At 37.1% G+C, this 24,464-nt stretch overlaps 1 protein-coding gene across 3 annotated transcripts; it reads left to right on the top strand.

The window, feature by feature from the left end:
• The first annotated feature begins 1,818 nt into the window (after positions 1 to 1,818).
• Positions 1,819 to 24,414, top strand: LOC127650172 (double-strand-break repair protein rad21 homolog A-like). Of its 3 annotated transcripts, none has more exons than XM_052135412.1 (14): positions 1,819 to 1,926; positions 10,936 to 11,122; positions 11,264 to 11,393; positions 11,511 to 11,610; positions 13,402 to 13,508; positions 14,188 to 14,397; positions 14,522 to 14,647; positions 14,988 to 15,119; positions 18,364 to 18,587; positions 21,037 to 21,190; positions 21,346 to 21,491; positions 21,834 to 21,998; positions 22,640 to 22,720; positions 22,967 to 24,414. In XM_052135412.1, the coding sequence occupies exons 2-14, from the start codon at positions 10,979 to 10,981 to the stop codon at positions 23,156 to 23,158; spliced, it is 1,911 nt and encodes a 636-aa protein (XP_051991372.1). In that variant the 5' UTR covers positions 1,819 to 1,926; positions 10,936 to 10,978; the 3' UTR covers positions 23,159 to 24,414. The 3 variants fall into 3 exon arrangements, with proteins under 3 accessions (XP_051991372.1, XP_051991374.1, XP_051991373.1); XM_052135414.1 differs by having other exon boundaries at positions 22,643 to 22,720; XM_052135413.1 differs by having other exon boundaries at positions 14,991 to 15,119.
• The last annotated feature ends 50 nt before the right edge of the window (positions 24,415 to 24,464 follow it).

The raw sequence follows: 24,464 nt of genomic DNA on the forward strand, positions 1-24,464 counted from the left end.
AATATATATTGGTAAATTATCAATTTAGCCAGAATTTTTTATTATATGGCACAGTTAGAATTCCTCTCAGGCAAATAAACATATAGACTGCAAAATATTGACTGAGGGAGTTGGTCCTGCCAACGCAGTGCTACCACCCTACAAATGCGCATTTTATGCAGATTTCAATGCTACAGTAAAATCTACTTTACTTTCCTTTGCTTTCCTGCTTACACTAAAATGGTTACATTACATGACATTGGAGATTTTAATGGTTAGAATGCTATATTATTTTTTCTTATGGTTCTACCATTGTACTTGACTTTTATCTTTTCGCTACTGAAATAACTGTCACAGATGCAATACCTGAATTTCCTATCAATAAACTTTGGTTAGAAAGTGTCTTAATGAAACGGAAATCATGTGGTTTTAACATTTTCTACGGTATATAATGGCAACAATGTGTGGTGACAACTTGTTTCATTTGATGATGTGTTATCCAGTGGGTTTCAACCATTGCAGATCCTGGGACCCCTGACCAGATTCACAGCCAAATCAGGAGTTGGGACCCCCAATATATAAAAAAGATTTATAATACTGTGGAAGGAAGGAGGGCGGGGCCGTGTCGTGATGCTTCACACCCGGCCCCTACTCAGGCTGATCAAGTCGTCCTGGTGGCAGTTCGAGAGAGAGGGAGTTACAGGCAGTGGCCCTGCATGTGTTTATTTTTGTGTCTTTTTGTTCAAGTTAACCATTAAATATTATTTATATTGTTAAGCCGGTTCTCGCCTCCTCCTTTGCCTTTTACCCTGTTACAAATACCTTGCACTTAATAACTTTCATTAATAACATTAAAATGTTAACAATCATTGCTTCCTTAGCATTAATGTTGCTTATATTCAGATATACTGTACATTTGAAAACTCCCTAAGAGTCCATGGACCTCCCAGATTTAAAAAAAAAAAAAAAAAAAAAAAAAAAAAAAAAGCTTTTAACAGATTATTGCCTGTGCTCAGACTTTGCAAGGTATCTGAAATCCATAACAAATCTTGATGGTGAGTTTTGTTCATAGACAATTTTGATAAAGGTGCAAATGTAGGAGCTCCCAAGATTTTGTTAGATCTGGAGCAGAAAAATTTAATATTACCAGATCAAGCTGCATCTTGATCTGGTAATATTAAGACAATATAAGCTCATCTTTATTCTATTCATCACATCATCCAATCAGACGGTAGTGTGAGGCTACGTAGCATCAAACTGCAATGGGCTTTATTTAGGATGGAGTGTGAGCACCATCAGGTGGCTATGAACTGGGAGTATTTTCAGAGTATTAATATTATTGGGGGGGAAATATTTATATATATTTTTACATAATCATATTTTTGCAGTATGGTGCAGTTTCTCTTACTGTTTGGTCTAAATACAATAATGATCATAATCAGCACTTTCATTAACACAAAAAATAGCAACTTGCACCAGCTGTCTTGATCCATCCTGAGAAAGTTATTTCTGCCTTGCAAAATATAGGACCCATTGTTAGGCAGGGGTGTCTCAACTATATTAAGCCTAGCTAAACCAAAAATGGCAGAAATATGAGATTATTTAACATTGAATTAATAAAAAACATCCGTATTTGTTTCTCCAGAAAAAAAATAGCACTCATGAAAAAAGTTATTATGAATTTATCAAAATTGCACGCTTGTGGCTATAATTGCACTAGTTACTATGTGCAATTTACTGTATCTAAGACCGAATTTCGGGTCGTGCGTGTGAATATCAGATACTGGTGTGACATCAGTTTACCCCATCCTGCACATCTCCAAGCAGGAGCCTTACGGCGGGAGGGGGCGTCGCCATTGTGTTTGTTTTAGGGAAGCTGTCTAGTGGGAGGAGTGAGAAAGGTACCCTAGATACGGTTGCTAAATACGGAAAGCTACGATAGGACCCGTAAGTACTTTGGACTAAAACGTCAATAAAAGAAATGTAATTGCATGCATTGAACGCATAACCATTATTTTTTTGCATGTCATCCGCTAGAATATTCTACGCTCCCTCCATACATCAGCGACAAATGGCAGGCGCTGTTTAACTCTATCTATCATCACCAAATATCTCCTATTAACGCAAAAAAAAAAAAAATGCGCGCGCCGCTGTACAAAATAATTCCATGCAGATGTTGATCTCGCGACAGAAAACCGTTAGCTTATTAGCTCTTCAGCTAGCAACAGCCATCCAAAATGTATGTCAATCATTGTTTTTTTGTTTTTTGTTGTTGTTGTTGTTGTTGTTGTTTTATTATTACTAGCGGGCATTAAATAATTAAGAAATGTCAAAGACTATTGTACTGCCCTAAAATAAAATTACTAAGTGTGAAATACTAGAACTGCAGAGACACGGTGTTTGACAGTCATTATCACACAGGCGCCGCCATGAGACTTGACAGTCACACACCCATTTCTGTACTGTGGGCGTCTTCTCTAGGGAAATAGCAACAAATCTTTCATTCTAAATATATATATATAATTGTATTAATATTATACTTTTCATTAATTTAATGAATCTGAATTGAAAAACTTCAAACCAATAAAATTATCACACTTTTATTGAAAGTAACGCACCAAAATTGGACAGAAAATATTAAAACAATATGAAATATATTATTCTTTATTCAGTTCTTTAACATTCAAATTTAACAGATTTTATTTATTTTTTTTTTGCCAATTATCAAAGTGATGTAACATTCTAGAAAACTATACTGATATGCAAAACAGCAGTCAATTAATTAACTTAGCAGCTTTAGGCTAGCATCTTGCAAATACAAAAAGTTTAAATATGCCACACAGTGATTTAATGAAAACAACAGGCAAAACACAGAATGGCAGATGGCCTCTATTCTGTTTATGTAAACGTATTTCCACTTTAATATAAAATGATTGTGCAAAACAACAGTAATAGAACTAAAACCAACCTCACTGTAAGCGACAGATGTAGCCTCAAGTGAAGAACAAAGTTTTGCAGGTCTAAACAAATTTTAATGTAATTGCTAAACACAGAGCAAATTGGACTGCTTTCTTTGTAAGTAAAAGTGGCAGGTTTCTCATCAAGAACATGAGATGCTGAACTGAATAGTCTCTCTCTCTGTGCTGGTGCTTGGTGCAATCCGCGCAAGCAATGGAAAGCGATCTTTGTTCATCTACCAGTAGTCAAGAGGATTGTCGCGTTTGTGTGATATGAGCTTGAAGCGATCGTCTGTGTTTCACAACTGCTTTCGGGTCCTTGAATAATGTATAACGTGCGAGGAAGGGCACCCAGTGAACTTTCTGGTGCACTTCTATGGTAAGATGGTGCACCCCTAGGGAGTTGGTGCCCTGCGTAGTATGCATATAGGGTGCGGCGGTACTGCATTGAAATATTTCCACACCGCTGACATCGGCCTTTGCTTGGTAGCGCCGATATCACGCAAATTTTGGTGCATCCATACTATGTCCTTAAGCCATTTTGCCACAACTTTGGAGGTATGCTTTGTGCCATTGTCCATTTGGAAGACTCATTTGCGACAGAGCTTTAACTTCCTGGCTGATGTGTTGAGATGTTGCTTCAATATATCTACATAATTTTCCTTCCTCATGATGCCATATAATTTGTGAAGTGCACCAGTCCCTCCTGCAGCAAAGCACCCCCACAACATTATGCTGCCTTGATGCCTTCAACATTATGAAGCATGGGGGTGCATGCTTTACGGTTGGGGTGGTGTTCTTCGGCTTGCAAGCCTCACGCTTTTATCTCCAAACATAAGAATGGTCATTATGGCCAAACAGTAATATTTTTGTTCAATTTCTCCAAAAGTTGTGCACTTGCAAACTGTAGTCTGCCTTTTTTTGGTGGTTTTGGAGAAGTGGCCTCTTCCTTGCTGAGCAGCCTTTCAAGTCAATATAGGACTCATTTTACTGTGGATATAGATACTTGTCTACCTGTTTCCTCCAGCATCTTCACAAGGTCCTTTGCTGTTGTTCTGTGATTGATTTGAACTTTTCGCACCAAACTACGTTCTTCTGTAGGAGACAAAATGCGTCTCCTTCCTAAGCAGTAGGATGGCTGCGTGGACCCACAGTGTTTATACTTGCATACTGTTGTTTGTACACATGAATCTGGTACCTTCAGGCATTTGGAAATTGCTCCCAAGGATGAACCAGACTTGTGGAGGTCCAAAAAACTATTTCTGAGGTTTTGGCTGATTTTTATAGATTTTCCACATGATGTCAAACAAAGAATTCTACTGTGTTTGAAGGTAGGCCTCAAAATACATCCATATGTACACCTCCAATTCAGTACACCTCCTATCAGAAGCTAATTGTCTAAAGGATTGACATCATTTTCTGGAATTTTCCAAGCTGCTTAAAGGCACAGTTAACTTAGTGTATGTAAACTTCTGACCCACTGGAATTGTGATATAGTCCATTAAATGTGAAACAATCTGTCCGCAAATAGTTTTTGGAAAAATTACTTGTGTCATGCACAAAGTAAATAAAGGAAAAGGTCCTAAACGCCTTGCCAAAACTATAGTTTGCTAATATTAAATCTGTGTAGTGGTTAAAAAATTTGTTTTAATGACTTCAACTTAAGTGTATTTAAACTTCTGGCTTCAACTGTATAGTGAATATATATTTTTTGTAATGCTCTGAAATAATTAATTGGCTAAAATTACTCTAGTCTAGTGTAATAAACTTATTTGTCTATAATCTAAAACTTTTGTTTAGGAGCACTCTTGCTGCAAAGTGAAAAATTTAGGGGCAAAGTCAAAAATTTTGAGGTGCAACTGATGTATGCACAACAAAAGAGGCATTTCAAATGAATACAGAATTCATAAACAAAAGATTGTTGATACATGACAAAGGACACCTCTGATAAACCTTTTTCAAGTTATAATTTTTAACCTTACACGCAGCACAAAATAACATCAGTCCTGATTTATCTCCTTTATAAGCCACTAAAAAAATTATAGTATATCGATAACACTTTATACTTCCACTTACAATTAACAAACATAGGTCATTCTTAACAGAGTTTGTTAATCAACATTTAAATATATTAAATCAAACTGTCATGACGCAATGATGCTAAATGTTAAAGTTATTCATGAAAATTATAAAATGTATATATTTATATATAATGTATTTTCTATGACATACAAACAAACTACTTCACTGAGATGCATTTCTGCGTCTGTGGGCCTAAATGCTGTTTTCTATGAAAACATGCGCTGCCAGTGGTTCCCAACCTTATTGGAGTACCTTGAAGCCCCCTCTACTTATACATTAGAAAGTTTTTATCATGGTCATGGATGCTCTCTCTCTCGCTGTGGCGTTTGTTTTTTAATGTGCAGGAACGAGATGGAATGCAATCATAGTGTTTAGAAATGCAAAACATAATGACACAAAAGTATAATGATGGATAAAAATAATATGATGATTATAATACATGTTTATTGTCTCCCAGAAATGGTCTCATTATAAAGTGTGAACATAATAACAATAATGTAGGTTATGCAGTTTTAACAGGCTTTTGCAGTCTTGCAGTGCATGGTTATGATGTTGTAGAATTTCCATTATTTTTAAGATCCAAGGAAAAGAAACCACTTCACTGTCAGAAATGATCCATTAGAAGCAGAATACTGCATGTTTGGTGTGCTTCAACCTCACACAGTTGTGCAAAGAGGCTCTGATTGGTAGAGTGGCATTTCATTAAGTTTTCTAGTTACAGGATGTCAAGGACCGTTTTTAACATTTTTATGATACGATTTTGCTGATCACGTTGAGTTAGACAAAGACAACGATATGCTGTTTTACTGGTATCACGCATTTTATGGCTCTTTGTCTCAGAATCTTGCGCATGAGCGCAAGGTTTTAAAGACATCTGTCAATCGGTAATTTTTCAAATGCTGAAATTTTTTTCGGTTAAAATACTTTCTCCAATCCCAGCTTAATATGCAGAGACAACTGTAAATATGCCATATGTAGTTTAATTTTCTAAAAAGTCTTAAACATCATGTCTCTGTGGTGCGAAAAGGGCAAATATCAATAAAGCTAATATCATATACCATCTGCAAATATGCACGTATCTTGTTTAGACAGATGTAATAAACCAACTTCACACAACTCAGCAGATCCAGTGTCCAATGGAATGCTAATTTATTTACTTCTAAAGTATGTATTCTATCAGCCTCTCCACAACAGTTCCCTGTAACTTTTCTAATGAGAAAAGGCAAATGTCAATAAAACTTCTATTAAATACCATCTGCATATATGCAGATATCTCGTTTAAAATGATGTCATTCACAAACGTCACAATAATCCAGCATCTTTTTCCAACTGAGCTGATTAGGTAGCATGGTATTAAGTCAGCTGCCTACATTTTCAGGTGCAGCCCAAGGTAAAAGTGTGTCACGTCCACTATAAGGAAATTAATTATTCAAAATCACTGTACAATTGGTGTTGTAGCGGCACATATAAACAATCCTAAAACCGCTAAGGAGCTGAGTGGAGGAATAACTTCTGTGACGCGTTTATCCTTGAAGCTTGCATGTTGTTTTATTTTGTACAGGTTTCACGGTCAACAAAATATGTGCTCCAGCACTCACCCCCATTCTTCCAAGAACACACACACACACAACAGGTGTTTTAACCCCACTTAATTAATGACACTCCCATTATCGTTTGATCACATGACTTTCCCATTACATGGCTCCTACAGGTGTGATTTGATATTTTTTGAGTAAATGCAATTGCCATCAGTGGTTGCTGGACTACTGCGTGTACAGTCATTTCCTTCTTCCCAATATACAGGTGAAACTCGAAAAATTTGAATATCGTGCAAAAGTTCATTAATTTCAGTAATTCAACTTAAAAGGTGAAACTAATATATTATATAGACTCATTACAAGCAAAGTAAGATATTTCAAGCCTTTATTTGATATAATTTTGATGATTATGGCTTACAGCTTATGAAAACCTCAAATTCAGAATCTCAGAAAATTTGAATATTACATGAAATCAATAAAAAAAAAAGGATTTTAAATACAGAAATGTCGGCCCTCTGAAAAGTATAATCATGCATATGTACTCAGTACTTGGTTTGGGCCCCTTTTGCATTAATTACTGCCTCAATGCGGCGTGGCATGGATGCTATCAGCCTGTGGCACTGCTGAGGTGTTATGGAAGACCAAGATGCTTCAATAGCGGCCTTCAGCTCTTCTGCATTGTTTGGTCTCATGTCTCTCATCTTTCTCTTAGCAATGAGACAAGATTCTCTATGGGGTTCAGGTCAGGCGAGTTTGCTGGCCAATCAAGCACAGTAATACCATGGTCATTGAACCAGGTTTTGGTACTTTTGGCAGTGTGGGCAGGTGCCAAGTCCTGCTGGAAAATGAAGTCAGCATCTCCATAAAGCTTGTCTGCTGAAGGAAGCATGAAGTGCTCTAAAATGTCCCAGTAGACGGCTGCGTTGACTCTGGACTTAATAAAGCACAGTGGACCAACACCAGCCGATGACATGGCTCCCCAAACCAACACAGACTGTGGAAACTTCACACTGGACTTCAAGCATCTTGGATTGTGTGCCTCTCCATTCTTCCTCCAGACTCTGGGACCTTGGTTTCCAAATGAGATGCAAAATTTGCTCTCATCAGAAAAGAGGACTTTGGACCACTGAGCAACAGACCAGTTCTTTTTTTCTTTAGCCCAGGTAAGACGTTTGACATTTGAAGCCCATGTCCAGGACCCGTCTGTGTGTGGTGGCTCTTGATGCAGTAACTCCAGCCTTAGTCCACTCCTTGTGAAGCTCCCCACACATTTGAATGGCCTTTTCCTGACAATCCTCTCCAGGCTACGGTCATCCCTGCTGCTTGTGCACCTTTTTCTTCCACACTTTTCCCTTCCACTTAACTTTCTATTACTGTGCTTTGATACAGCACTTTGAGAACATCCAACTTCTTTTGCAATTACCTTTTGAGGCTTTCCCTCCTTGTGGAGGGTGTCAATGATGGTTTTCTGCACAACTGTCAGGTCAGCAGTCTTCCCCATGATTGTGAATTCAACTGAACCAGACTGAGAGACCATTTAAAGGCTCAGGAACCCTTTGCAGGTGTTTAGCTGATTAGATTGTGACACTTTGAGCCTACAATACTGAACCTTTTCACAATATTCTAATTTTCTGAGATTCTGAATTTGGGGTTTTCATAAGCTGTAAGCCATAATCATCAAAATTATATCAAATAAAGGCTTGAAATATCTTACTTTGCTTGTAATGAGTCTATATAATATATTAGTTTCACCTTTTAAGTTGAATTACTGAAATTAATGAACTTTTGCACAATATTCTAATTTTTCGAATTTCACCTGTTTAAACAATTTCTTCATGTTCAAATAAAACTACATAAATTTGATGACTAAACAAAAATCAGAAGAATTTACCATCTAAATACAGCCCTACTGCTATTTACCATTTAAAATACAATATTAGTTTTTAGTTTTGTGTGAAATTGAGTAAATATAGTGCTAAATAAGAGCTTAATTTTTTGGGGGGCAATTTAATGTTTGTTATTTACTATATTAAATTGTGTGATATATCTGCATTTTATTAGCCTATTGGCCACCCTGCTGTCTGAATATAGGCATCGGCCATTAAAAAAAACATATCGGGGGGCCTGGGAAGCACAGCAAGTATTGACGCTGACTACCAACCCTGGAGTCACAAGTTCAAATCCAGGGCATGCTGAGTGACTCCAGCCAGGTCTCCTAAGCTACCAAATTGGCCCGGTTGCTATGGAGGGTAGAGTCATATGGGGTAAGTTCATCGTGGTCGCAATTAGGGGTTCTCTCACTCAATGGGGTGCGTGGTAAAGTTGTGCGTGGTTCGCAGAGAGTAGCATGAGCCTCCACGTGCTGTGAGTCTCTGCGGTGTCAAGTACAGCCAGACACGTGATAAGATGCGCAGATTGACGGTCTCAGAAGTGGAGGCAACTGAGACTTGTCCTCCACCACCTGGATTGAGGTGAGTAACTGCACCACCACGAGGACCTACTAAGTAGTGGGAATTGGGCATTCCAAATTGGGAGAAAAAGGTTTTAAAAAAAATATATACATTTAAAAAAAATCATAGAAGTCAACCACTTGTGAGATGACAAGGAGAGAGAGCAGGTCAGTCAAGAGAGCCAATCATAATAGTGGACGTGTTAACTGTCAAGTCGTAAAGGAGAAGCAGCACCAAAACTGAGCGTTTCTGACTGAGGGTCAGAAAGAGGGTGGGAAATGATAATGTTTTATAAATATATGACTGTTTTCTGTGCAAAAAATGTAACAAATATTATAAGTGAACCTCAAGGAACATATAAAAAAAAATAACAACATTTAGTCATGTCATGACCCCTTTAAAATTTAGTTTCGTTGGGGCAGCTTAATGAAGTCAGTTTGATTCAGTTATTTTAATATTATTTAATAATTTTTACTTGAATAAAACCAGTTAATTTAGATGTTAACACGTGAAGCTAAATTTTTAGGTTACCATGTACAGTGAGGGAAAAAAGTGGGCTAAAGCACATAACTGTTAACCAGAAGGTCACTGGTTTGATCCCCACATCCACCACCATTGTGTCCTTGAGCAAGTCACTTAACTCCAGGTTTCTCCGGGGGAATTGTCCCTGTAATAAGTGCACTGTAAGTCGCTTTGGATAAAAGCTTCTGCCAAATGCATAAAAAATGTAAAAGAAAATGTCTGGAGACTGGCTAAGCCACTCCAGGACCTTAATGTGCTTCTTCTTGAGCCACTCCTTTGTTGCCTTGGCCGTGTGTTTTGGGTCATTGTCATGCTGGAATACCCATCCACGACCCATTTTAAATGCCCTGGCTGAGGGAAGGAGGTTCAAGATTTGATGGTACATGGCCCCGTCCATCGTCCCTTAAATGCGGTGATGTTGTCCCCTTAGCAGAAAAACACCCCCAAAGCATAATGTTTCCACCTCCATGTTTGACAGTGGGGTGGTGTTCTTGGGGTCATAGGCAGCATTCATCCTCCTCCAAACATGGCGGTTGTGTATATGCCAAAGAGCTCGATTTTGGTCAACTGACAACAACACTTTCACCCAGTTCTCCTCTGAATCATTCAGATGTTCATTGGCAAACTTCAGACAGGCCTGTACATGTGCTTTCTTGAGCAGGGGGACCTTGCAGGCACTGCTGGATTTCAGTCCTTCACGGCATAGTGTGTTACTAATTGTTTTTTTGGTGACTATGGTTCCAGCTGCCTTGAGATCATTGACAAGATCCTCCTGTGTAGTTCTGGGCTGATTCCTCACCGTTCTCATGATCATTGCAACTCCACATGGTGAGATCTTGCATGGAGCCCCAGACCGTGGGAGATTGACAGTTCTTTTGTGTTTCTTCCATTTGCGAGCAACTGTTGTCACCTTCTCACCAAGCTGCTTGGCGATGGTCTTGTAGCCCATTCTAGCCATGTGTAGATCTACAATCTTGTCCCTGACATCCTTGGATAGCTCTTTGGTCTTGGCCATGGTGGAGAGTTTGGAATCTGATTGATTGATTGCTTCTGTGAACAGGTGTCTTTTATACAGGTAACAAGCTGAGATTAGGAGCACTCCCTTTAAGAGTGTGCTCCTAATCTCAGCTCGTTACCTGTATAAAGACCTGGGAGCCAGAAATCTCTGATTGAGAGGGGGTTGAATACTTATTTCCCTCATTAAAATGCTATTCAATTTATAACATTTTTGACATGTGTTTTTCTGGATTTTTTGTTGTTATTCTGTCTCTCACTGTTCAAATTAACCTACCATTAAAATTATAGACTGATCATTTGTTTGTCAGTGGGCAAATGTACAAAATCAGCAGGGGATCAAATACTTTTTTCCCTCACTGTACCTAACAGCAACCCTATTTTTTTCTGCAGGTTCAGCGTCCCCACCACCTCAGTTTGAGAAGGTGCAGGGACAATGTTCTATGCTCACTTTGTCCTCAGCAAACGTGGGCCGCTGGCCAAAATCTGGTTGGCGGCCCACTGGGATAAGAAGCTGACCAAGGCACATGTGTTCGAGTGCAATCTGGAGAGCAGTGTGGAAAGCATCATCTCTCCAAAGGTTAATGGTCTTTAAATTATGCTGTTTTAGGGTATTTAGTTTTGTGGATTGCATTACTGTTTTGTACTGTTGAGCCTTAAACTTCTGGCTGACCTATTTATTGTAATACCATTTACTTTTAATGTATGTTTAATTTGATAGGTAAAAATGGCTCTCCGTACATCTGGCCACTTACTCCTGGGTGTGGTGAGGATCTACCACAGAAAAGCCAAGTACCTGCTTGCAGACTGTAATGAAGCTTTTATAAAGATTAAAATGGCATTTCGCCCAGGTAAGTCATGGCTTCATTAAAGGTAGATACTGTTGTTCTGCAGGAGATGCACATTTTTGTGCAGCGTATGTACTTAATAGACTTAGAGAAGAATACATTGTGGACTGTTTGGCACAGGTGTGGTTGACTTGCCTGAGGAGAACCGTGAAGCTGCTTACAATGCCATTACATTACCTGAGGAATTCCATGACTTTGATCAGCCTCTTCCAGATCTAGAGTGAGTGCTGCTTGTTTTTTAGTTTGTTTTATTGACATGCTCAATTTTTTGCATGAAGTCATTGCTATTGTGTAATTTAGATTTAGGGCCCTATTTTATTTACTAAGTGTGCTATCACTAAGCGCAGTGCTATGCAATAATTCATCAAGCAAAGTCAAAGGGCATGGCCAAGAAGTTTTTGTATTTTCATGCAAGTATGCGCTAAGTCTAGGCGCAAGTGGGTGTGGTGAAATAACGCACACAATGCGCTAATGGGCAGAGTGCAATGTAATTTAGAGGTTCTTCTCTGTTTATTGCACTGTCTGCATCCTGTTATATTGTCCATTCCCTGTCAAGCACCGGTGATATAAACAAAGACAGCACATTCATAAGGAGTTAGTAGTAACAGTGGGCAGTATGCAATGAATTTGAATAATAGAAATATTAATTTACGTTCTTTTGTGTTTTAATTGCATCCTTGTTGAATATCAGGCATATTTCTATGACAGTGACAAGCTCCTTTTATGAATTTTGTTCTCATCAGGATTTGGATTTAGGCTCCATTAGATTATTTAAAATCCATTAAAATCAAGGCTAGTATTAACAGTGATTGTATTGGCTTTTCAGGTTAGGTTGTGGATTTTTGCCCACTTTTCACATCTACTGGTCAATTTTGCTTAATTCATATTACACTTCAAACTAAACTATAATATAATAAAAAAATAACGAAGTGGACAAAAAATCCTATATAACCAAATCTATGCATTTGACCCTCTCCAACTTCTTCCACCGGCCTCTTTTGCAGTGATTAAAAATCACTCAACTACAACAGGTGAAATTAACCTATTTCTCAGCAAAATAGCAGATTGCACTTTGCGCCACTTGAAAGCATTAACAGTGTTCTAATTTTTGGAAGAACTACTCCTTTAAAGGGTTAGTTCACCCAAAAATGAAAATTCTCTCATCATTTACTCACCCTCCTAGCATCCCAGATGTGCATGATTTTCTTTCTTCTGTAGAACACAAATGAAGATTTTTAGAAGAATATCTCAGCTCAGTTGGTCCATACAATGCTAGTGAATGGTGGCTAGAAATCTGCAGGTCCAAAAATCACTTAAAGGCAATATTAAAGTAATCAATGTGACTCCATTATTTTAATCAATGTCTCGTGAAGCGATACAATGGGTTTTGGGTGAGAACAAACACAAAATAAAACTTTTTCACTGTACATCTTACCATCTCAGTCTCAAAGCACAATCATGATTTCAAGCTTGATTACACTTCCTAGTGCATGACGCAGTGTGCAGAGTGTTAGATGGTGATATAGGAAGTGTAATTAAGCTTGAAATTATGATCGGCATGGATCACTTCTGTCAAGATTTATAGTGAAAAAAGAGTGACATTTTGTTATTTTCTCACCAAAACTGATTGGATCGCTTCAGGAGATATTGGTTAAACCACTGGAGTCGCCTGGATTATGTTTATGATGCCTTTATGTGTTATTTGGAACTTCTGAGATCTGGTCACCATTCACTTGCAATGTATAGGCATACAGAGCTGAGATATTCTTTGAAAAATCTTTGTTTGTGTTCAGTAGAAGAAATAAAATCATACACATCTGGGATGACATGAGGGTGAGAAAATGATACACTTTGTGCAGAAACGAAAATTACACTTAGTATTAGTGCACTCACGAAAATGTGAAAATACTTAGCACACAGTCATTGCGTCTTGCGTGGTCACGAATATAGAGCCCTTATTGGTTCGATACATTATCCTGGTATTGAGCCTGCCCTGTGTTTTGGATTGCAGTGACATTGATGTTGCTCAGCAGTTCACCTTGAATCAGTCCCGTGTGGAGGAGATTACCATGCGAGAAGAAGTGGGAAACTTGAGTTTACTGCAAGAGAATGATTTTGGTATGGCATATAAGCCTCCTTTATTCTAATGGTATTGCTTTTGAATGTGTTTCTTTATTTATAATATTATAATCAATAAATAGTCATTAATTTTTAGTTTGTCCCTTTTAGTAATAATGGCATAATGTTGATTACCACAAAAAATAATTTGACATGCCCCTCCTGTTATTTAAAAAAAATAAAATAAAAAATATCTGAGTTATAGTGAGGCACTTAAAATTGAAGTGAATGGGGATTTTAGTGTGATATAATTACTTACTAACCTTTTCTGTTTAAAGTTACTGTATATCCAATATTACAACTTTGTTGTCATGAAGACATAATACCGTAAACCCTAAAACGACTGTAGAAATAACGATTTAAACAGTTTTACTGCTCAAACAATATACCAGTTTTAACAAAATAATTAATGTAAGTGCTTTTATAAAATTGTAAGCTTCACATTTCTGCATTTAAACCCTCCAAAATTGGCCCCATTCACTTCTATTGTAAGTGATTGTATAGCTTTTTTTAAGGAATGGGAGGGACGAGTCAAAATAATTTTTGTGGTAGTAAACATTATGCCACAAATGCTGTCGAACTTGTATTGAACCCAGAATATGCCTTTAATGCTATGGTTTTGTTGCCATGGTATGATCATGTTAAACATATTTTAAGTCATTCAACACATTTTCCTCAGCTGATTTTGGGATGGATGACCGAGAGATGATGCGAGAGGAAGGTGCATTTGAGGTGGACATCATCCACGGAGCATCTGCATCTAACCTGCTGCTGGAATCAGAGTCAAGTAGTGGACAGATAGCTGACAAGTCCAATCACCTGGAGTATGACCAATACAAGGACGACTTTGGCGACAACCCAATGGAGAGCAATGAGGGGGGCATGCTGGGTAAGATAAGCATTCATGAGCTGTACTTTAAGTAATGTAAAGGCCTGATCATTTAAGGTTTGTGTTACAAACTATTTGACAAACTTCCATTTGAAACTGAGCTTGCTGGTTCCTTCACCAACAGTGGACAAGCTCCTCAGTAATGAGGATGGAGGCGGTATTTTCGATGACCCTTCAGCCATCGTTGAAGGTGTGATGATGCCCCAAGACCACGGTGGAGATGATGATGATGATTTTGACAATCTTTCACGTAAGAAAGCATATAGCAGCTGAAACAAATCTGGTCATCGTTTTCTCATCCTAATGTTGTTCCAAACCATTCTTTCTTCTGTGGAACACAAAGCTATGTTAGAATGACAGCCTCAATCACCATTCGCAAAAATATGCAATACAAGTAAATGGTGACTGGGACTAATTTACTGCCTAACATCTCCTTTTGTGCTTCAAGAAAAAAGTAATGGAGACAGACAGATGACAGAATTTTTATTTTTGGGTGAACTATCCCTTTAAGCAATTCAATAATATATATTTCATGTAATGGTCCTTTTTAATTTGCATAGAATTGTTAAATGTTCTATTTTGTACAATAGCAGCAGGAGGTCCAGACAGTCCAGATTCTGGTCCTGTGGAGCAGCTACCCACCATGACAGACCAGACTGAACAAACCACTCTGGTCCATAATGAGGAAGAGGCTTTTGCTCTGGAGCCCATTGACATCACAGGTCAGCCAGAATAGACAATAGCACATTTCATATATGCTATGGGGTCTTACAAAAACTACTTTGAGATAAAACTAAAATTGGTGTATGGTTTGCGGTATAACAAAATATTGAGATACCAAACATTTTAAACGCATACGGTATCATCTTGCTGTTTATTTCGGTACCATATTAAAGTATGCTGCCATTAGCTAAATGTAATGCAATGTGAGAATTGTTATATGAAATCAAAGACCATATGAAAATAATAATAAAAAAGCCTCTATATGGCCACGTGTGATCATTAAACAGCAAAAGGATGTAATTTAATGAAATAATATACAGTCACATGCGCTGCGAGCCACAGTATGAATAAGAGGTGCCTCTATGCTCTGTCATCTCCTTCACACGCACACAGGCACGCATGTGAACACACACACAAATGCAACACACACGACTAATGCTTGATTTTCATGCAGTGTGTCCAATAATATCCATCTACAGAGCCACAGATCAGTGTGTTGAGTGTATATACAGCTGTTAACTCTATAATTAACACTTTCTCCATTGCAGCTCAGAGATTTCAGCAAGCGAGTCACGGGAAGCTTGATATAACAAACTCTTCACAAGCTTTCAAAATAAAAAGTCCTGCTGAAATGAGAGCTCTGTTCAACTGATTGAGTGAAATTGAAGACATTATGACAGAAAAATATTACTACTGTATAAAAGTGTAATATTTAAAGCAGTCTCAATAACACTTGTAACAATAATATAATATGAAATGGTTATATTATTAGAAATATTATCTGGAAGCAAGTGTACTGAATATCAGCATGTTGCCATGGCAGCCTTTTGCCTCAGGTAATCAGATTTCATTAATACTGTAAAGCTCTGTTGTGCATCTTTCTTTTTTTTACCAAAAATTATAGAGAGAGAGAGAGAGAGAGAGAGAGAGAGAGGATAACTGTGATAGAACTATAGATAGATGAACTGTGGTGAATTCTCCAAGAAGCTTGGAACATCCTATCTGCCAACAACCAAGAAAAAATGTGTCCAGGTGTACCTAGGCAAATTCAAGGCAAATGTGGTCACACCATATATTGACTTAGCTTTTTTATGTTTACTGGATATCGTACATTTATAATTGAAAACTATTTATAGCATTATTTTTGAAGAAATCCTCACTAAGCAACATTTTTCCCAAGTGCCTAAAACGTTTGCACAGTACACACTGGTGGCCAAAAGTTTGGAATAATGTACAGATTTTGCTCTTATGGAAAGAAATTTATACTTTTATTCACCAAAGTGACATTCAGATAATCACAATGTACAGTCAGGACATTAATAACATGAAAAATTACTATTACAATTTGAAAGAAATTTCACAACTACTTCAAAGTGTTCTCATCAATAAACCTCCATGTGCAACAATGACAGCTTTGCAGATCCTTGACATTCTAGCTGTCAGTTTGTCCAGATACTAAGGTGACATTTAATCCACGTTTCCTGTAGCACTTGCCATAGATGTGGCTGTCTTGTCGGGCACTTCTCACACACCTTACAGTCTAACTAATCCCACAAAAGCTCAATGGTGTTAAGATCCATAACACTCTTTTCCAATTATCTGTTGTTCAATGTCTGTTTCTTTGCCCACTCTAACATTTTCTTTTTGATTTCTGTTTCAAAAGTGTCTTTTTCTTTGCAATTCTTCCCATAAGACATGCACCCCTGTGTCTCCTCTTTACTGTTGTACATGAAACTGGTGTTGAGCGGGTAGAATTCAATGAAGCTGTTAGCTGAGGAAATGTGAGATTTTTGAGATCTATTTCTCAAACTAGAGACTCTGATGTACTTATTCTCTTGTTTAGTTGTACATCTGGTCTTCCACATCTCTTTCTGTCCTTGTTAGAGCCAGTTGTCCTTTGTCTTTGAAGAGTGTAGTGTACACCTCTGTATGAAATCTTCCTCAAAACAATGATTGACTGATGTGTTTTTAGAGAAACCTGTTGCTTTTTTGCCATTTTTGACCTAATATTGACCATAAGACATGCCAGTCTATTGCATATTGTCAAGGACAATGTAATGCTTCATTTAACAAACCAAATAGCTTTCAATTGTGTTTGATATAATGGCAAGTGATTTTCTAGTAACAAAGTAGCAATTTAGCCTGATTACTCAAGGATAAGGTGTTGGAGTGATGGCTGCTGGAAATGGGGCATGTCTAGATTTGATCAAAAATAACTTTTTTCAAATAGTGATGGTGCTGTTATTTAAATAGTTAAATAGTTAAAGTGATGGTGCTGTTATTGTTAATTTAATTGAATGTTATTCAGTCCTGTCCTGACTTTACTTTTTGATCAGTTGAATGCCACTTTGGTGAATTAAAATAACAATTTCCATCCGAAACAGCAAAATCTGTACATTATTCCAAACTTTTGGCCACCAGTGTATATATAGAGTATATTGTTGAGAAGTATTATATTTTCATTTGATTAAAGCTTTACATTATGTAATTGATTAAACAATTTGATCATAACATTGAATTAAAATATTTAACATGGAATCCAGAATACATTTAAACAGAAAAGGCACAATTTGTATCTATAAGACTTAAAGTTCTTCTCGACAAGTAATTGTCTGTGTGATATCATAAAAAATGTGAGGTTTTTTATTTTTTTTAATATTGATACTAAGGGAGCAGGATCGGAGCCACCCAGATTGGTGGTCACCCTGCAGTCCTGCCGTAGACACCTGATTTAACCTATAGTTACATATGAGCATTGGTTCCTAAAAGAGATTTTTATTTATCTTAAGCCATCTTTACACTGCAAAGGTGAAACTAAAGTGGCATTAAGGTGCACAGTCTGTTTAAAGCTGCTCAGAGCACGCATAAATGCATTTACACAGCAATAACAACTGAATAAATATTAATATTTTAAACAAAATTATCAAAACCGAAACATGAAACAACTGATAATATGAAGTTATTCTTTCAAATTTTAAACTAAATTATGAAATACTCTATATGCTCTGTCAAAACAGCAACAACGTTTAAAGCTGCTCTGATGCTGCATTTCATTTACACTGAATTTAAGCAGCCTCAGAACTGCCTTTGAGTCTAGGGGCTGAGGTGGGTCAGAGGAGACTTAGTCTAGCTTTTTTGTTTTTACAAGGACTTTTGAGCAGGCTCAGAGTAGGCTTAATTCTGCTGTGTAATGGCACCTCAAGACACATTTCCTCATGTCATGCTTATTTTTGGCTCTATTAGTGAAGGAGACCAAGGCAAAGAGGAAGAGGAAGCTGATTGTAGACAGTGTGAAGGAGCTGGACAGTAAGACCATCCGTGCTCAGTTGAGTGATTACTCTGACATAGTCACCACTTTGGATTTGGCTCCCCCCACAAAGAAGCTGATGATGTGGAAGGAAACAGGAGGAGTGGAGAAGCTCTTTTCTCTGCCAGCTCAGCCCCTCTGGAACAGCAGACTGCTCAAGGTCAGGATAGATCTCTGGAACAAGCTGTGAGCCTGTGTGTGAACACTGGAGGATTAATACAGATTTTAGTGGAACAAAATACATAAGTAGCCTGATTTGTTTGGTAAACACATATACACACAAGAGCCTTAAATAGACCGTATGTTTTGCAGTCGTGCGATTATACAATATATTTGCCCATTGCAATTCCTCTAAGGTTGGCAAAATACAGTAGGGTCCAAAAGTCTCAGAACATAAGTGAAATTGCTTCTATTTTGCATTTTTATAATTTGCTAAAAAAAAAATTATTACAAGGGTCAAAAGCCTAGTTGAAAAATTGACATTAATTTCTTAGTGTTTGGTATGTCTTTGCCTTTCGCTTTAGTGACTTAAGAAAACTGTTTATTCCAGAGTTTTAGCAGAGAGCATCATTCTGAAACATCATATAAACAAGAACTCTGATTTCCTTACGCTGTTTAAGGGATTAAGAGGAAGTGGTTTAACACACCTGGGTTTGAAGAGTGCGTTTGCGTGGAAAAGACCGGGATAACAAACGTCATAGGATGGAGCCCAATAACATGTCAACACAGTGGAAAGAATTCAACATTTCTGGGAGTACAGTGGGAAAATCACAAATAATATATACTATACCATTTATACACACAAACGTAAAATATCGTCTGTACCTAACATTCTCATATACGTGCTCATTCTCTGTTTTTTTGTAAGAGGGAAACCCCCAATAATTCATTGCAATTCACCTGCAGGTCACAATAGTAAGTTAAGGAAACAAACACTACAACAACTCTGAAATGTCTGGTAATAAAGAGAGTAAAATAGTGAAGTCTTCCTTAGATGCCCTGTGTGTTATTTACATAAGCGTTGCAGGAATATTACGTTGCTGTGGAAAAAGCTGACTACTGAACGAACCGCATGTTTTCGGGAAGAGTACGCCGCTTATACAGTGTATGTAAATGGGAACACTGTTTTCTCACAGTAACCCGCTTTCTAGCAATAAGCCACTTTCTGGTGTCCATTTAACCGCACTCAATGACAGCATGCACTGGAGCTGACAAGGACTCAACAAGTTTGTGCATCCGTGTTATTCCAGCATGATTAGAGAACGTTCCTAAGCGCATATTTTGAGCTTCGATGGAAACAAGGAAATCAGACCCTTTGTTCTAGAGGTAGATCGATTAATCGGTGCTGATGGTTGCTTTCAGGATCTATTGGCCGGGGTGGGCTCGAGTACCTGAGTACTCAGAAGTGACAGCAATGATCGATCATGAAAATGATGATCGATAATGGAAATGATGATCGATAATGGAAATGCGTGACAAGACTTTTCACTAAATTCATAATTCAGTGACAACTACCTCACAACCAAACAAAACTGTCAAAGAGGAGTCTTATTTTTAATTTTGAGATTGATTACGTGATTGTGATTGATTGTGAATTTAAGTGGCACCTTGTTTGTCAACAGAGACATCTCATAGCAACCAAACTGAACTCATAAGCGATGCTAGCGTTTGTTCTACAGGTTTACGATAATCAAAAGAAAGTTAAATTCGCTGTTTTTTTAATACCTGTCTCTGCAAAAGTTTTAATATCATGTAATGTAGAAACTTTGACTCATTCATGTATATATTTTAACAAAAGTTAAAATCATCATTGACTGTAAATCTCACTGTGTGCCGACATGTTTAAGTGACATCACACTCCTGCATCTCGGCGAAATCAGAGCTGAAGGTTTCCCCATGGAAAAAGTTGAAGTCCGATATAAAGTGTGTTCCATTGCAATTTTCCAAATAGGAAGTTTGAGAGTTAAATGCTAGGCAGCATAAATCAACACAGCAACACAGAAACTCCATCAGAGCAAAGCGTGACTTACAATGGAAGTGAATGGAACAATGAAAAAAATTGGCCTCACTGTAACCCAGATTTTTGCTTTTTTTATTTTTTTAAGAAAAGGACGAACGAGTCAAAGTACATTTTTGTGGTAATCAATATTATGCCACAAATCCTGTCGATTGAGTTTCACTTGTATTGAACCCGGAATATTCCTTTAACATTCTATGAATCTATTTTTAAAACTATCGGCCGATTAATTAGTTAGCGTCTTTCTACCACCTTAATTATCGTTAGCATCAAAATTCGCCATCTGTTGACCTCTATTTTGTATAAATGAATTAACATCACTTGAGATAAATGTCTTCATAGTTTTTTGTAATAACTTTATTTTGTTTTAAAATCAGACTGAATACAGAATTGTATTCAGAATGGCACATATTCATTTATAGGCATTGGTGCTACATTCTGAAGGTATGACATCAGTCACAAACAGAAAGAACAAATTAAGTGCAAACCTAAGTAACATAAAGATGTGGTCAGATTTGATCAGAAATATACTTTAACATCAAAGATTCTCCAGTATCATTTGTCCTGATATCAGCTCTACTCCTCGGTGCAGATGTTCACACGATGCCTGACACCTCTGGTGCCCGATGATCTGAGGAAGAGGCGGAAGGGTGGAGAAGCAGACAGCCTGGATGAGTTCCTTAAAGACTTGGAGAACCCAGAAGTACCACGAGAAGAGGCCCTTTCTCAGCAAAGAGACGTTATTGGTAGGAGAGGCAGATTTTTCCTTTGTATCAACTTTAGTTGGTTCATATGGAGCATAAGACAATGACAGTGTAACTATAACTGATGTACAGTACATTTTATATTGTGCTTTTTGATAGAAGTTATGTCACAAATGCCCATGTTTGGCTTTTTGCAGACCAGACCATCTTGGAAGAACCCAGTGTGTTGCAGGCCTCAGCCATGGAGGGCAGTCGCACAACCCTTGATGAGTCAGTCATGCCTCCTCCTTCTGGACCCCTTGGACAGAAGCGCAAATCTCAGGACACAGAGCCTGCCCTGCCTGTGAGTTCCACTTTCAGAATAAACAGGCTTATCATACTTGTTACCTTTTGATGGTCTTATTATTAACATTCAAGGTCATAGAACTCAAAACTTTGTAATTAAATGCATTTCTTTCCAGTAAGATTTTGCTTGGAGTTTGCCTTCCTAGCTTTATAAGAACAAGTATTCATGCTGATGTCTCACAGACACGTGCGAGGACTGGATGCTTTTATTTTGTAATAACCACTAGAGGATGCAAAGTCCTTTTAAATCAGATTCCACTTGTTTCCCCAGTCATTTATAACTCAAAATTGAGCTAAGTGGCTTTCTAACAGTTCTATGCCTACACCTCTTTTCATACAGATGCTTGAGGATGATCGCTCCTCCATTGTGTCTACACAACACATGAACATGCAGCAGGTGGAACTTCCCCCTGAGGACATGTGCAACATCTCACAGTTCATCCCTGATCTCGACCTCATAGGAGAGAAGAGCAAAGACAAAAAGGATGATGATGATGAAGAAGAGGTGAGGAAGTTTTAATCAGGTCATGAAGTCTAGTGAGAAAAATAGATCTTACCCAGGGCTACAGCATTATTATAGCTAGCCCATTATTATACCAAGCAATATTATGAATTATATGGAAAGTTGGCATGTTTTAGAGAAAACCTGTGGTGTGACTTGCTATGCTGTAATTAATCTAAAAATGTTTTAAAGTGTTTAAAATTAAATTCTTCTATAATCATTATACATGCAGTCTTTAATGACCTCATGTTAATTGAAAGACTACATGGAAAATGTGTGCTTTGAAAACTGATCCTACCAAATTTGTCACCTAACAGATATATTTAAAATGAGCTAGTGACAGTGATTAAAATGATGAAAAACTTAACCAGTTACCAATTCCAAGACCTAAGAAATACATTTTCCCATGTACTGTACATATATGTACAATTTAATCTTGATTTAAAAAAAAAAGTTTAATTAAAAAAGTTAATTGACATGTTATGTCAACAGCTCGAATACTTATAACTATATACTCTGAACATTTATCTTAGTCTGTACTCAATGACCTTTAAAAAGATTTCAAGAATTGGAAAGATTATTTTTATGGTGCATCTGATGCATGAGTGTCTTTAGTCTGTTAACTCTGAATTTGTGTCTGAGAGGAGGAGGGTCAGAGTGGAGATCAGGATCAGGAGGAGAGGAGATGGAACAAGAGAACACAGCAAATGCTGCATGGATTGCAGGTTTGGCTACATTTTCAATTGCTTTTTATTTATTTATAAAACAATTGGGGGGGGTTTATCTGTTTGCACATACAGTATTTCTTGATAATGGCATAATGTCTCTTCTTTTCAGGGCATATTCTGTCTGAGATGAAACAAACTGATTTTACATCTATAAACATGTTTTCTCAAGAGCATTTTAATGACATAAGTAATTGGATTTGTTACACGTTTCTTTTTCTGACTGCTCACTCTGCCTTTCCACAGAGAGTTATTGCTAAGACTGGAGCTGAATCGATCAGCTTGCTGGAGCTGTGCAGAAACAACAACAAGAAACAAGCAGCTGCCAAGTTCTACAGCTTTCTAGTGCTGAAGAAACAGCAGGCTGTGGAGCTCAGGCAGGATGAGCCCTACAGCGACATCATCGCCACGCCTGGTCCCAGATTTCATATTATATAGAGTCTTTACAGACAACACCGGCAGTTATTTATTTATTTATTTTATGTTTTTGTTTGAATATAATGTGTTATGTATATCTGTGCTTGTTCATTTTTATGCATACTACACGTGCTCTCTGTGACACATGCAACAAATGTTTCTTATCTTGTAAAAAAAAGTGCTTCTTACAGCATTTTCTCAGTACAAGCAAGGACATTGGACATATTTTTGAAAATATTGTTGAAAACAAAAAATAAATGGTAACAATTTAGTGGGGAAAGAAATTGTTTTTAGATACAATATGGAAAAAATAAACTTTTATGTTCTTAGATTTACAGATCACCCAAATACAAATGCTTATTTGTATGGCAATTGTCAAAAGTATTGGTATGTTTTCATAGGACAGTACAAAATCATTGCCGTGAAGATCCATAGCTGTGGTGTGCTTTTAGGTGTGTTCTCTTCAGTCATTAAGTTTTTAAGATGCTATTTTATATTATTTATGGGCAAGGTTGCATCATTTTGCATGCTTTGAAGTGTATGTTTACAAATGCAATGCATATTTGTGTTCACTTTCATGAAAGTGTTTGCTTTATTGTTTTAACATAATAAAATGGCGTTTTAGCATTTTAAATATATTGAGGAAAAGTATTGCCCTAGTGTTAACCCATTCCATTTTTTGTTTGATTGTTTGCTTGTTTGTTTACAAACAAAACTACTACACTAACAGTAAATTTGTTCTAAAGCTGCCCTGACTTTTAATGTTGTGACCATTGATCCAAAGGCAGCTTCAAATTTGCTTTTAATCCATAAAATTTTTTAAACAAACTGATTGTTATACTGTGATATGCACTGGTTATAATAATATTGTGCCATTTGTTGTAAAGACATTTTTGTGAGAGCACTTTTTGAAACAGTCATAGTCGTTTTTGTAACAATAAATTTTAAAAAATATAATTGGTCTTTGTTTTTTGTTTTTTCAATGTAACCTTATGTAGGCCTACTTTATGAAAGCAGCCTGTAGTGTGTTATATTTAAAATGTTATTATTGAAATGATAATGCTGTGTTTGATATGTCACATCTGATATGGTTAATCAGTTACCATATGGTTAATCTGTAAATCTGTTAATCTAGTCCAGTACAGTCCTTTATTTAAAATGCAATGAAAACTTGTTTTATTCATTTTCAAAGTACAATAATACATAATACTGGTAATAATAACAGTTATTATCATTAAAGCTATTTGTTGCACATAATCTGTTGTCATTTGCTTGTATCCCTGATTATTGATAAAACCGTATTGTGTATTTTTTGTAATAAAAGTTC

The sequence above is a fragment of the Xyrauchen texanus genome, chromosome 10, assembly GCF_025860055.1.
Source record: "Xyrauchen texanus isolate HMW12.3.18 chromosome 10, RBS_HiC_50CHRs, whole genome shotgun sequence".
Lineage (NCBI taxonomy): Eukaryota > Metazoa > Chordata > Actinopteri > Cypriniformes > Catostomidae > Xyrauchen > Xyrauchen texanus.

Excerpts from the sequence above, each read along its gene's own strand:
- LOC127650172 (XM_052135412.1), top strand. The coding sequence starts at position 10,979 with ATGTTCTATGCTCACTTTGTCCTCAGCAAACGTGGGCCGCTGGCCAAA. Across the intron at positions 21,191-21,345 it reads TCAGCAAAGAGACGTTATTG|ACCAGACCATCTTGGAAGAA; the intron begins GTAGGAGAGGCA and ends GGCTTTTTGCAG. Across the intron at positions 21,492-21,833 it reads ACACAGAGCCTGCCCTGCCT|ATGCTTGAGGATGATCGCTC; the intron begins GTGAGTTCCACT and ends CTTTTCATACAG.